Below are 15246 nucleotides of genomic sequence, written 5' to 3'. Positions count from 1 at the left end.
ATACGCAGCAGATTTGATGGTGCAGATTTGATGCTGTGTTCAGTTATTTAGATCTAATCTGCTGCGTATTTACTGCGTATCGCAGCAGTAAATACGCTGCGTATACGGTGTGTGTTTGTACCCTTATGGTGAAAATATTGTGGGTGGATGATGGGTGACTGGTATATGTGCAACCTGAGGGGGTCACCCCCACCCTACAGCAGCTTCCAATGGTCACTAGACATATGTGCCTGCAATGTCTGGGAGATAACAAGCTAAGATGGGACTACCCCTTTAATGACTGCCTGGTGGTAATACTTTGATGTCTCTTTTAACTTGATAAAGAGGTACTACACCTCGAAACGCGCTGTTTCTGAGACAATAAATCATCTCTTTAATATACCTGTTTGAACTAAGTACCGTTCAGCGCTGAACAAGGTCCTTCTACTCTAGCCCGGCATAACGCTGAGGCTGTTACACATCTCCATTGGTGGTAATACTTTGTCACAGCAACAAGATTATATGATATGGAGGCGGGGTGGAGGCTTGTACCCCTGATATCAATCTCTCCCCTTAATACCTCAGAGTCAATGGCCGGCCATATTCCAGTAGCGTTCCTGCTATTATCTACTCTGGTTGTGTGGAGTGTCAGCTCTGATACTGGGCCCAGCGAGATAGAGAAGGGGAGAACACAGCTACAGCTACTTCAGAACTTCGCTCAACATCCTCGCTATGGAGACTGCTGGAGGAGAGCTCTGCAGAGGGTGGATGTGGGATGCAAGCAGCTCAATGAGGAGGAGCAAAGCAGAATAGCCCTGGCCTTCACCCACTGTCACTTGGAGAGGTTAGTTACACAGAAACTATGCCATCCTACAGTGTTCACTAGAATCGAGACCTGAAATACCAGACACTTGGTAGAGAGTACTGCTATGTCTGGGGGGGTAATCAGTTTGATACCATACAAAATCCTTATATATGTGACATGTCCTCTACAGATCAGGACGAGACTTCCCAGTGTGTACAGAGCAGAGCACGGTGCGGGAGTGCACATACAACATGGACACTGTGGCATTTAATGCATACACGGAGTTCTTTACCCATGCCCATAGTATCTGCTACTACCTGCAGAATGAGCTGTGGCAGGAGAAGACCCAGGACATCATCCTTAAGTAAGTGAACGTACGTCGTTTTTTGTAACTATGGGGAATGTCAGTACGGCCTTTGCCACTTTAAGTCCTTTAATTTCTTATGTTCCTTGATTCCCTGCAGGCTGACCGTGAATTCTGATAGTGTGGCCAAGCAACTGGAAGCGACCAACGTAATGGCGGAAGAAATGATGCAAGCTCAGAACGCCACCCTTCAGTCACAGGAGGAGATCCTGCGCAATGGGCACCTGCTGAAGAAAACCCTTCAGGAGTCCACAATGGGTCTGTGGTTTGTATTTGTCACATACGGACGCCGTCAGCAAAATCAGTGACTATTCTTTTGTTCCAGACGGTAGCAAAGCTGGCAGGGGGTAGAGAGGGGGGTGGCAGACCCAGACCCACTTAACCCCTTTCAGATAGGCCTATGCTCTGCAGATAACAAGGGCATTTGCTGGGTTGTTGGTTGATGACCATTTTACCTTGATTTTCCCCATCGACATGACAGCACCACCAGAGAGAGGGACTCCGCCCCCCAGGGACAGGAAACCTAGAGAATAAAAGGAAAGGCCCTCCTCTCCACCCTCAGTGGTTTCCTGTCCCTGCAGGGAGCCTGGAGATGTAGCATGCTGGAGCTCCCTCTAATCCCTGGTGGCTCGGTGCGGCCGAGGGGGAGTCTCAAACGGGCCCTAGTTGGGTCCATAAGCCCACACTCACCGTCCTGGAGGCCGGCCGGACGCTCGTGCGCCTCATCGCAGGGCTGTGGAGCTTGATCCGGCCGGCGGGAGAATACCCGGAAGTGACGCGCGGTGACGCGTCACGGGATTCTCGGAGCGCGCGGCGGAAGTGACGTCAGACGCCGGGCACCAGGAAGCGAGGCGGGGAATTCAAAAGCCGCACATCGTGGGAGTGAGTGGTGGCCAGCATCTCAGAGTGTTTGTAGTGTGCCAGCCAGCATGAGCGAGAGGAAGAAGGATGCTGCTGGGCCAGCAGAGAAATCCAGGGTAACGGACGGAGACACAGAGTGGTGAGCAGTATCTGTCTGTATTTTTTTTTTACATTACTGAATGAAATGTGTTTTGATAGGAGGAGGAAGCTAGGAAATCTAGGCCTGCAAAGAAGGAGTGTAGAATTTGCAAGGGGAGACTGCCTACAGATTATGACAGACCAACATGCGAATCCTGCATTGATAAGATGGTAGCTGCAGAAACACCTAATATATCCTCTATTCTATCATCCATGAAGTGAGACGGTTTCTTTTTTCATGTTCTTCTCCTTCTCTCTGTTTCTCTATTATGTTAAATAATATAATAAGGGCAGCTCTCAGGAATTATTTTTTTCTATTTTTAGGGATTTAATTAAAGAGGAAATCCAAAAATCCCTTGTGCAGGTATCTCCTGCGGTTGCACCTGTTTCTGCTCCTAACCCCGCTACTCCAAGTACCTCTCAGGAAGCAGTAGCCCTTGCAGACAATGAGTTTGAAGAGGGGGTTATTGATGAGATAGAGGCGGAGTATTCAGATGATGAACTTTCCGGGAAGCCTTTATTCTCAGTGGAGGATGTGGACACTCTAGTTAAGGAGGTACGCTCCACTATGGAGATTGAGGAGCAGAAGGAACAGAGATCCGTACAGGATATCATGTTCAGTGGCTTAGAATCCAAGAAAAGAAGGGTGTTCCCGGTGCATAGAACCATATCAGCACTGATTAATAGAGAATGGGCAAAACCTGACCGTAAAGGCTTTATTCCTCGTGCCGTAAAACGGAAGTATCCGTTTGACGAAAAGGAGATTCCATCTTGGGAAGGGCCCCCCAAGATAGACGCAGCTATTGCAAAGGTTTCAAAAAGGTCTCAGCTGCCTTTTGAAGACCTAGGCACATTAAAAGACCCCATGGACAAAAAAGCGGATGGTTACCTTAAAAAAGCCTGGGAGTCATCTACGGCTACGTTTAAACCTAATGTAGCCGGTACCTGTGTTGCCCGGTCAATGTTAGTCTGGTTAACACAACTGGAGGATGCAATTAAGGCCAAGGAGTCAGAAGAAACTATTCTATCCTCCCTGGCTCAACTTAAGAAGTCTACCTCTTTTTTGGCAGATGCCTCAGCCGATGCGCTCAGATTCTCAGCCAGGTCAGCAGCATCATCAAACTCAGCCAGAAGAGCTATTTGGCTTAAGAACTGGTCTGGCGATGCAGTTGCAAAAGCAAAAATTTGCAGTTTTCCGTGTGAAGGAGAATTTTTGTTTGGGTCAGAACTGGACAAATTATTGGAGAAGGCAGGAGATAAAAAGAAAGGGTTTCCCTCCTCCTTTCAACCAAACGCCTATAGATTTTTTCGTCCCCAAAGTAGGGGTGGATTCAGTAGAAGAGGATCGGACAGAGGAGGAAGAGGTAGAGGATACGGTAAATCTAGGGGCTACCTCTTCAACCAAAAATCCGATACCTACAAGAAGCCATCTACCCAGTAATACTGGGATCAGGGTGGGGGGTAGATTAAAATTTTTTGCCCAGGAGTGGAAGAAGATCTGTGGCAGCTCCTGGGTCCTGAGATACATTCAGGAAGGTGTGGACTTTGACTTTATCTCCCGACCCCCCACACGATTCGTAATAACGAAGAGCCAAATGGGAGAAGTAGGGGCTAGGACTCTAGAGAAAGAAGTGATTTCTCTTATTGATAAGGACGTGCTTGTCCCGGTGCCACACGGTGAAATAGAACAGGGGTTTTACTCTACACTCTTTTTAGTTCAAAAACCCGATTTATCCTTTAGGGTCATTATTAATTTAAAACCCCTTAACAGATTCCTAAAGTATCAGAGATTTAAAATGGAATCCATTAAGTCCACAATAAATTTATTACAGAAAAATTGCTTTATGGCCTCCATTGATTTAAAAGACGCCTACCTGCACGTACCCATACACAAACAATATCAAAAATACTTGAGGATTGCTATACGGATTAATAATAACCTGTGTCACCTTCAATTCCAGGCCCTTCCCTTTGGAATTGCAATAGCCCCGAGAGTTTTCACCAAAATAATCGCAGAGATGGCAGCGCACATTCGGGAAGGTCCAGGTTTGTTCATTCCATACCTGGATGATTTTTTGCTGGTAGCTGAGTCAGAGCAGAAATTTAATACTCAAATAATGAGAACCCTAGATATTCTAGATAAGCTAGGATGGATTGTAAATAATGAAAAATCCTTTCTATCCCCAGCCCAGCAGAAAAGATTCCTAGGAATAGACTTAGACTCATCTTCTCAAAAGTCCTACCTACCAGAAGACAAAACTCGCAAACTAAGGGATACAGTAACCGCAGTACTACAAAACCCCAGAGTAACGATAAGGAAGGGTATGTCTCTATTAGGTCTATTCACTGCAGCCATCCCAGCAGTACCTTGGGCCCTAATCCACAGTAGACCCTTACAAAGACACCTCTTGGAGGTGTGGGATGGGTCTCCCAAAGGGTTAGACAAAAAAACAGTCATTCCCCATGAGGTCGCGGATAGTCTTTCCTGGTGGTTAGTAGAGAAAAATCTCACAATAGGTTTAAGTTGGAATATGTATTCTCCAATTTTGGTCACAACCGATGCTAGCCCTAGGGGGTGGGGAGCACACTTAGGGGAGTTGGACTTCCAGGGTAGTTGGGATGGATCTTTCAGTGATAGATCCTCAAACTATCGTGAGTTAGCAGCAATATTAGAAGCCCTAAAATCGGCAAAGCATTATGTTAAAAACTCTAACGTGAAAATATTATCAGACAATTCCACCTCAGTGGCACTTGTAAACAAGCAAGGAACCACAAAAAGTACAGCTTTGCTGGACCTCTGTTACAAAATATTCTCCTTTGCAGAAAAAAATCTACTATCCTTATCAGCGGTTCACCTAAAAGGAACACAAAACATCAGGGCAGATTACCTCAGCCGGAATTCACTGCACCAGGGAGAATGGCAACTAAACCCGGAAGTTTTTCACATGATCACGGACTTATGGGGAATACCGGAGGTGGATCTATTCGCCACAAGAGCCAACCGGCAGGTGACAAAGTTCTGTTCGCTGTCTCCCCGGGACCAGCCTCTAGCAATAGACGCATTGTCACAGACTTGGAGGTGGAGGCTAATGTATGCCTTTCCGCCGTTACCTCTTCTTCCAAGGGTACTGAGGAAGATAAGGCAGGACAGGGCCAGGGTGATTCTAGTGGCTCCCTTTTGGCCCAGAAGAGCGTGGTTTTCCTGCCTAACTCAGATGTCCATATCAGACCCATGGGTTCTCCCGGACCGTCCGGATCTTCTTCTTCAAGGGCCAGTGCAGCATCCACAAGTGGACAAGCTCCACTTGACGGCCTGGCTCTTGAAAGGTAAAGGGTTGTCGGATGCAGTCATCACGACATTACAAAAAAGTAGAAAGCCTATAACGTGTAAAATTTATTTTAGGATTTGGCAGGCATATTTTACTTTTATAGGCACCACGACAATAGACCTTGACAAACCGAACCTGGCTGCGATTCTGGACTTCCTGCAAAAAGGACTTGAGAAAGGACTAAAAGCAGCTACTCTTAAGGTACAGGTCTCGGCTCTAGGAGCATTATACAATCACCCGTTAGCAAAACACCCTTGGATTGTTAGATTCTTTAGGGCCTTAACTAGACTCTGTCCTAAGATTACTAATAGAGTGGCCCCGTGGGATCTTAATATAGTTCTCTCAGCCCTAATAAAAGCCCCTTTTGAGCCGCTAGCAGAGACGTCTCTAAAATTGCTAACTCTAAAAACTGTCCTGTTGGTAGCAATTACGTCGGCCAGGAGGGTAAGTGAGATGATTCACTTCTCGGCCTCGGAACCCTATACAAAGGTTCTAGAGGATAGAATTATACTTACCCCAGATCCAGCTTTCCTGCCGAAGGTTGCTTCAAGTTTTCACAGGTCCCAGGTAGTGGTTCTGCCTTCCTTTTTTGATAAGCCCACAAACGAGGAAGAGAGAGAGTATCATTGTCTAGATGTTAGGAGGGCAGTCCTTGCCTATTTAGACATCACTAGACCATTTAGGAAGTCAAAAAATTTATTTGTACAATTTTCTGGTCCCAATAAAGGGAACAAGGTGGCTAGAGGTACGCTAGCAAACTGGATCAGACAGGCCATAAGTTTATGTTATGTTTCCACTGGTCTTTCGCCTCCTCTCTCTCTTAAGGCTCACTCCACGCGAGCAGTGTCAACATCTTGGGCAGAGAAGGGAGATGTCTCTCTAGAGCAGATCTGTAAGGCTGCCACTTGGTCTTCTCCTCACACTTTTTTTCGTCACTACCGTTTGGATCTGTCTTCTACTTCTGATATTTCCTTTGGTAGAAGGGTCTTGCAAGCTGTAGTCCCACCCTGAATTCCTCTCTGGTATTCTCTCTGGTGGTGCTGTCATGTCGATGGGGAAAGCCGGAGTTACTCACCGGTAATGTAGTTTCCCCGAGTACATGACAGCACCATTACATTCCCACCCCTTAATACTCTATTTCTCACTGGGTGAACACCTAGGGGGTTCTGTTGACAGTTCATAGGTAAGGAGGTGTTTCCTATTCTAAAAGCAAGATGGATAAATTTATGTTATGATTATATGTTTGTACACCGTGTATATGCATGATTAAAAATTATAAGGCTCTCTTCAGTCTCGGATATTCACTGAGGGTGGAGAGGAGGGCCTTTCCTTTTATTCTCTAGGTTTCCTGTCCCTGGGGGGCGGAGTCCCTCTCTCTGGTGGTGCTGTCATGTACTCGGGGAAACTACATTACCGGTGAGTAACTCCGGCTATCGGGAGCGAGCACAGTCAGCGATGCCCATTCAGACAATATTCACCCTATATAAAAGGACCTTTATATGGTTAGGCCTGAGGGAGGTAACATGGTTAAATCCCCCCTTGACCCCCCATTCAGCTATGTCTATGCACTCCAGTCTATGGGCCATTTTCCACCGGACGATTATCGTTCAGATTATCGTTAAATCGTTCGAATGTAAACGATAATTGTTTGGTTGAAATGCAGTTAACGACCGAACGAGAAATCGTTAATCACTTTATAATGCCCCTATTCCACAGGTCGTTTAGAGGAGCAAACGAGCGCTGAGAGCGAGCGCTCGTTCCCTGCTCAGTGCCGCCGCTATTCAACGCGGCTGCAGCGAATGGGTGAGTGCGGGAGGGGGCAGACCGGGGGATCGCTGATCGTCCGGGCAGCCCATAGGATACAGCAGCGTCTGCTGCCGATGCTCCTATTCAACGGAGCGACGGCAGCAGATCGCTGCTATATCAGTCGCTTGTTTTTCAACATGTTGAAAAACAAGCGACTGCAACGATCAGCCGACGTGAACGATGTCGGCTGATCGTTGCACTCTATTCCACCGGACGATTATCGTCCGTAGCGGCCGATATCAGCCGAATACGAACGATAATCGTTCCGTGGAATAGGGCCTTAAGACCTGGACCTATTTTTATCGTTGCTCATTCGCAACGTTCCCAAATCCTTCGCATTGAATAAGACGTTGTTCGGTCGTTCACAGTAGATACGAACGCAATAGCGAAGAAAAAACGATCGCAAATACGATCATAAGTAACGTTTATCGTTCAATGGAAATGAGTGGACGTTTTTAGGTCTTTCGCAATAGCGGTCGTTTGAGATCGGTAATCGTTGACGATTATGCAAACGATAATCGTCCGGTGGAATAGGGCCCTATGTCCAGTGATCCAGCACTGTCTGTGATGGCAACAGACACTACAAGCAAAATCTTTTGCATTTAGCATCCCATCCATTGCTCCATAGGCTGAAATGTAACACAGACTTGGACAGATGGATCCTGGAGCATACTTGTATTTCAGGCGACCAGGGGTGATTCTAGCCTCTCTGCTGCCCGAGGCGAACTATAGAATGACGCCCCCCCCCCCCGTCAATCCGCCCACATTATAATCCACTACTGCCCCCCCCCCCCCCCCCCCCCCCACTGCTGTCCCCAATAAACATAATGTTTGGTCCCTTTCTGCACAGAGGATGTCAGGAGAGGAGGGGGCTGACTTTATAGGAGAGGTCCCAGCAGCACAGAGGATGTCAGGAGAGGAGGGGGCTAATCCTATAGGAGAGGTCCCAGCAGCACAGAGGATGTCAGGAGAGGAGGGGGCTAATCCTATAGGAGAGGTCCCAGCAGCACAGAGGATGTCAGGAGATGAGGGTGCTAATCCTATAGGAGAGGTCCCAGCAGCACAGAGGATGTCAGGAGAGGAGGGTGCTAATCCTATAGGAGAAGTCCCAGCAGCACAGAGGATGTCAGGAGAGGAGGGTGCTGATCCTATAGGAGAGGTCCCAGCAGCACAGAGGATGTCAGGAGAGGAGGGTGCTAATCCTATAGGAGAAGTCCCAGCAGCACAGAGGATGTCAGGAGAGGAGGGTGCTGATCTTTTAGGAGATGGTCCCCCTCTTCCCCCCTTATAGATGGTCCCCCTCTTCCCCCCCTTATAGATGGTCCCCCTCTTCCCCCCCCTTATAGATGGTTCCCCCCCCCCCCTTATAGATGGTCCCCCTCTCCCCCCCCCTTATAGATGGTCCCCCTCTCCCCCCTCCCTTATAGATGGTCCCCCTCTCCCCCCTCCCTTATAGATGGTCCCCCTCTCCCCCCTCCCTTATAGATGGTCCCCCTCTCCCCCCTCCCTTATAGATGGTCCCCCTCTTTCCCCTCCCTTATAGATGGTCCCCCTTTCCCCCCCCCCCCTTATAGATGGTCCCCCTCTTCCCTCTTCCCCCCCCCCTTATAGATGGTCCCCCTCTTCCCCCCCCCCCCTTATAGATGGTCCCCCTCTTCCCTCTCTCCCCCCCTTATAGATGGTCCCCCTCTTCCCCCCCCCTTATAGATGGTCCCCCTCCCCCCCTTATACATGGTCCCCCTCTCCCCCCTCCCTTATAGATGCCCCCTTATAGATGGTCCCCCTCTTTCCCCCTCCCTTATAGATGGTCCCCCTCTTCCCCCCCCCCCCCTTATAGACAGTCCCCCTCCCGCCCCTCCCTTATAGATGGTCCCCCCCCTTATAGATGGTCCCCCTCTTTCCCCCCTCCCTTATAGATGGCCCCCCCTTATAGATGGTCCCCCTCTTTCCCCCCTCCCTTATAGATGGCCCCCCCTTATAGATGGTCCCCCTCTTTCCCCCCTCCCTTATAAATGGTCCCCTTCCCCCCCCTATAGATGGTCCCCCTCTTCCCTCTCCCCCTCCCTTATAGATGGTCCCCCCTTATAGATCGTCCCCCTCTTCCCCCCCTACCTTATAGATGGTCCCCCTCTTTCCCCCCTCCCTTATAGATGGTCCCCCTCTTTCCCCCCTCCCTTATAGATCGTCCCCCTCTTTCCCCCCTCCCTTATAGATGGTCCCCTTCCCCCCCCCCCTTATAGATGGTCCCCCTCTTCCCTCTCCCCCCCCCTGCACAGCAGATAAAACAAAAACAAAAAACAGCACACAACTCACCTGCCCTCCGTTCCCCCGTCGAGCCTCTCTGGTCTGGTCCCGGCTGATGTGCGGCTGCCCGGGGTGTCCCGTCCTGTCCCCGGCAGCGCGCGCATCAGAGAGCTCCCCGTGCGCCTGTGGCTGTGACTTCCGGCGCACGGGGATCTCTCTGATGCGCGCGCTGCCGGGGACAGGATGGGACACCTCCGGCAGCCGCACATCAGCCGGGGGACTAAGGCTGCATTCCACGTTCCGTGATCCTGACGGATCACGGACGTGGAATGCATTTACCGGAGTCCCCCCGCGCCCGGACAGCATCTGTAATGAGATGCTGTGAGCGGGGGAGACTGTATTCATAAGCGCCGCGCTGTAGTAACAGCACCGCGCGGCTGATTTATTACAGCGCGGCGCTTATGAATACAGTCTCCCCCGCTCACAGCATCTCATTACAGATACTGCCCGGGGGCGGGGGGGCTCCGGTACATGGTACGATCAGTGGCGGATTATAATGTGGGCGGCCGCCCGAACCGCTCATATTATAATCTGCCACTGAATGCCGCCCCCATGAAGATAGCTGGTGGCGCCGCCTGAGGCAGACGACTCAGGTCGCCTCATGATTGCGGCGCCCCTGCAGGCGACTCTGTATCCACCAACCCACCCCACTAAACTGCTAGTACCATCTGTTTGATGAGAGTAAGTCCTTACAAGTTGTGTCTTCTAACACCTTAAGGACCACGGGCGTACATTTATGCCCCCACAGCCTGGGCCTTGGCACAGGAGGACGTAAATGTATGCCATGCCATGGTCCTGGGCTATGGAGGGGGCTCAGGAGCTGAGCTCGCTCCATAGCAAGTTAGGACCAGCTGCTATCTGCCGCGGCCATTAACCCCTTAAACGGTGGTGTTTAAGTGTAAGTGACAGAAGCATCTCCTGTCACTTACCGATCAGGACCCCCGTAGCATGTCTGCGGGAGTCCCGATCGCATGGCCTGACTGCTGAAGGTCTCTTACCTTCCTCTGTGCAGTCTAGTCTTCAGTCTTCCGCTCTATCGGAAAATCACAGATATCACTAATAAAAATAGTAAAACTTTAGTAAACCTAGTAAACATGAAAAAATGCCAGTAAAGTGCATTACGTAAACATGGAGCCTCCCCCAAAATTTGTGGATTAGCATTTTTTGACCCAAATTCACCCCATAAATGATATTTTGGGATTTCCGTCATTAATTTTATGGCAGCTTGAAAAATGGCATTACAAAGTACACCTGTTCCTGAAAAAAACCCAGCCCTGACATGGCCCTGTAGGTGGAAAAATAGGAGTTATGGGTCTTAGAAGGCGAGGAGGAAAAACGAAAATACAAAAGTGACAAAGTGTTTGCCGTTGTCCTAGTTGATGGTTTCTCCAGGACTATGGAGTCTGCTCTGTTTTCTAGGTGTCCGACAGGCATTCGAAGAGATGCAGCAATCTGCCAGTGAGCAACGTCTGCTCTTCTCGGAGATCTTCAACAGAATCACCTACCTGCACCAGTTTGTGGTGGGAGAATCCAACACCCTCTACTCTTTCCTGTACAACCTAATGGGATGTGGGGCAGTTTTCTTGGTAACCTCAACTCAGCGCACAGCCGGTGCCAGGTAATCCAGACCCCCCCCCCCCCCCCCCCCCCGATACACTGACTACATGTATGTATGGACAATGTGGTATATCTGGACCTGACCTCTTTCCGCAGGTTGCTTCTGTTTGGTCTGGTGGCTGCAAACCTTTATGCGGAGAGGGTGATCTGCTCGTATATTTTAGCAGGTGGCCAGCCCAGCTATGACCAGACCGTAAGGAAACTATTTGGCTTAAACCAAAAATGTCATTATTGGTATCTGAATGTATCTGACCTGTCGCCCCCATGGTCTCTGCCCAGGAGAGTGTCACCTTCTGGATTGGAATAGCCAGAAAGAGCTTTATTTCTCTTGGATTACTGGTTCTTCTTTACGTGTCCGTAAAACATCGGGACGTTCAGAAGCAGAGCTTGGAAGTGCTGCAAGGACTTCAGGAGACCAAGGCTGAGCTACAAAACATCATACGTGAAGCTGGTAATATACCTCTCATCACTTGGTTTGTAATCTGGTCCATGTTGTTTAGGTGTAGAAAACCATGGCTCCACCTCATTCATGGGTTGTGTCTCGTATTGTATTATTGAAGAGGACAAGAGGGAGTGGTAACACCACATAGAACCTATTGACAAGTGTAGCACTGTGTAAGCAAGAAGGGAGTCAATTTTTTTTTCTTTTTTTTAAATATTGGTTAACCCTTTAAAAAATTGTCTTGGAGTGGAGATTTTATGAAGAATCTGTAACTTTAGCTGTCCAGAAGCATTGTATAGGTGAACTGTGTACCGTACCCAGCATCTACCTGAAAATGGACATTTGGGAGGAGCCAATCAGAATTGTTGGACATGTCCAATGATGCTGATTGGCTGGCTGAACTGCTCCTTAATGCTGCCAAATTTTGATCTCCTTCGGGTGTATACAGCTCAAAACTGCTAATAGCTTCTACAAACATTGCTTTTTTTTGGTCCTTGCTTTAATGCTCTCCGTAACATTATGCCAAATCTCTTATAGAAAAGCTGCTGAACAAACCAGAGTGTTCTCAAGAGAAGCTTCTGCTTAAAGAAGACTTAATATTCGGAGATTCAGGAATTCCTGACCCCTCATTTATTCACGATATTCAAGACAGCGCCATTCTCAGCGACTCCATGTACAGCGTACAACTAGGTGAGATATAATTCTACATGGAGGGGAAGGAAAGGTGAATAACCTCTCCTGTTCGAGTTCAGGCTCAAACCTGTGGGGACTTAAAGGGATATTCTGCTCAAACATAACATTTGCTATGTTGCTTCCCATGGTGAGACTAAGACTTCCTTCCATACTTATCTATTTAGCTTCCGTTCCCCAGTTCTGAGCTGCTGCTTTCTGCTGAAAACACAAAAATCTGTGTGCGAGCTTTTCTCTCTGTCTCCCACTTCTCCCCCTCCCTTCTGAGACAGATGATGTAAACAAGACTGGCTTTATATGCAACACTGAGAGGGTTATTATGAAGTCAGTTTGCAATAAACTCACTGTGATTAATCATACCAGCATTACAAAGAAGCTACAATGTTGCATATAGAGCCAGTCAGGGACTTGTTTACATCATCTGTCTCAGAAGGGAGGGGGGAGACAGAGAGAAAAGCTCACATACATATTTTTGTGTCTTCAGCAGAAAGCAGCAGCTCAGAACTGGGAGACAGAGACTGAATTGATGATAACAAGTATGGAAAGAATTGTTAGTCTCACTATGGGCAGCAACTAGAGATGAGCGAACCTCGAGCATGCTCGAGCCCACCCGAACGTTCGGCATTTGATTAGCAGTGGCTGCTAAACTTGGATAAAGCTCTAAGGCTATGTGGGAAAACATGGATATAGTCATTGGCTGTATGCATGTTTTCCAGACAACCTTAGAGCTTTATCCAAGTTCTGCAGCCCCCGCTAATCAAATACCGATCGTTCGGATGGACTTGAACCCGAACCTGGTTCGCTCATCTCTAGCAGCAACATATCACAAGTTATGTTTGAGCAGAACACCCCTTTAAAGGGATTGTTCAGGCATATTCTTCTACCCAATATCAGATATGGGGCAAGGAGAGAGGTAATTGCATGCCAAGGCAACTATCTGACACCCTGTAAGTGTCATGCACAGATCCCATTCTAATGAAAGGGATCCATGGATAATACCTGCAGAGTGTAACAATTTCCCTTCATAACCTGACATTATGTCTTCATTATCACTCTTCTCTCTTACATAGCACAAATTACCAGCACGCCAAAAAGGAGAGCTCGATCACGTAGTGGCAGCAGGCGAAGAAGCTCTAAACCCTCAGAGCCGGCAGTATACAATATCCCGGTCACCCAACCTATGGTGAGTGTTACATTTCTGGTGGCGCCCTCCTATGGAGGAGGAGATCAGGAGCTGTGTTTCAGATAACTGAGTACTTATACTAGTCTCTCTTTCTCTCCCATAGACTCCACGTTACAACCTGCGCAGCGCGGCTTCAATCAACCAGTCCACATCGGCATTGTAAACTCTGCGGCTGCTGGTCTGACAAGTGACCTGTTCCTTGCACTTTTAAAAGTAAATTTATTGTCTCCTGCACCCAATGTATAGAGTGTTCTGAAAATTTTTATTTTATCCCCTTGATTAAATAAATGTATTTTTATACCTTGCTGCCTTTTAGGCTGTATCTGATTGGTTGCTTCGGCAACACTGAATTTTAGGTTAAAAATTTCAAATGGGTCTATTTGGGTTAAACACACAGGTAAGCAGGAGAAGAAACAGTTAAAGGGAATTTCTACACCCCCATAATATAACCCTAGCAGCATCCATGGATATGTGTGAACTTGAACGGAAACTGTCAGAAAAGATATCCCAAACTTATTCCATGACTATGTTAGGCTGGGTTCACACTGTGTTTTTGCAATGGTTGTTTTTTTTTTTTCCCCTTCCTTTCTTCCCCAGCAGTTTTATGCATTTGTTTTATCATTGCCTTCTATTATAAAAAAATAAAGAAAAAAATCAAACTGCATCTCTTTTTTAGCACATAGAAAAACAAAGTCGACCTCTTTGAACGGTAAAAAAAAAAATTTTGATCTTTTTTTTTTTTTTTGTAATTGAAGTCAATGGAAAAGCAGAGCCACAAAAATACATAAAACTGGTAAACTCGTCTTTAATAGAGATGAGCGAACCTCGAGCATGCTCGAGTCCATCCGAACCTGAACTTTCGGCATTTGATTAGCGGTGGCTGCTGAACTTGGATAAAGCCCTAAGGCTATGTGGAAATCATGGATATAGTCATTGGCTGTATCCATGTTTTCCAGACAACCTTAGAGCTTTATCTAAGTTCAGCAGCCCCCGCTAATCAAATGCCGAAAGTTCGGGTTCGGATCTACTGAAACCCGAAACCAGTTCACTCATCTCTAGTCTTTAAGGACTTAGTGGCTAATGTCACTGTTTTTGATGGGCCGAGAGGAAGCGCGGTGAGAGCGCGAAGCGATCGTAGCCTATTGTTATTTTTCATATGCTCGTTAATACAAACACCAATTTGCAGTATTGGATGAGTGCCGCATCATCTTTGCTCTCATTGCACTGTTTTTGATTTGTCACTGTTATATTGTACAAGTCCTGATGCAATGCAGCTAACATCCCTGTAAGAGCTCCCCATAAAAACCTAACAAAGAATAAAAGTGCGCTGCTTCTTATTCTAAACAAAAACTTCTCTGGTGTCATTATTTCTAGAGTTATTTCCTGACTCTGTTACCACAATCCACAGGGATCCAAACCATCACTTAGCAGCACACGTGATTTGTACTCTTTTGCGCCACTGACCAGGATTGGCCTGAAATTAAAAAGCAGCCCTGGCAAAGAAACCCCACCAGTCCCTTTTATAATAAAAAAAAATTATAATCTCAGAAAAATAGCAAACTTTTTTGTACTCTCGTACTTTCTCGTAAAGAGGAGATGTGGAATTTGTGGTCCTTTGGGTATTGCAAGACTACAATTCCCATTATTCCTGGACAATGAGAGTATTGGCTTGGTTGTCCAAGTATGACTAAGATTGTAGTTTTGTAACCGCTAGAGGGCCGAAGGTTC

At 47.5% G+C, this 15246-nt stretch overlaps 1 protein-coding gene across 1 annotated transcript; it reads left to right on the top strand.

The window, feature by feature from the left end:
- Window positions 1-569: 569 nt before the first annotated feature.
- Window positions 570-13717, top strand: LOC138766381 (uncharacterized). The gene is made up of 9 exons (XM_069943957.1): window positions 570-823; window positions 975-1148; window positions 1249-1406; window positions 11006-11204; window positions 11300-11396; window positions 11483-11654; window positions 12183-12335; window positions 13406-13518; window positions 13622-13717. The coding sequence occupies exons 1-9, from the start codon at window positions 570-572 to the stop codon at window positions 13679-13681; spliced, it is 1380 nt and encodes a 459-aa protein (XP_069800058.1). The 3' UTR covers window positions 13682-13717.
- The last annotated feature ends 1529 nt before the right edge of the window (window positions 13718-15246 follow it).

Source organism: Dendropsophus ebraccatus, chromosome 10, assembly GCF_027789765.1.
Source record: "Dendropsophus ebraccatus isolate aDenEbr1 chromosome 10, aDenEbr1.pat, whole genome shotgun sequence".
Classification (NCBI taxonomy): Eukaryota; Metazoa; Chordata; class Amphibia; order Anura; family Hylidae; genus Dendropsophus; species Dendropsophus ebraccatus.
Note: the sequence above shows the minus strand (reverse complement) of the source record. Positions and strands in the feature narration are given on the sequence as shown.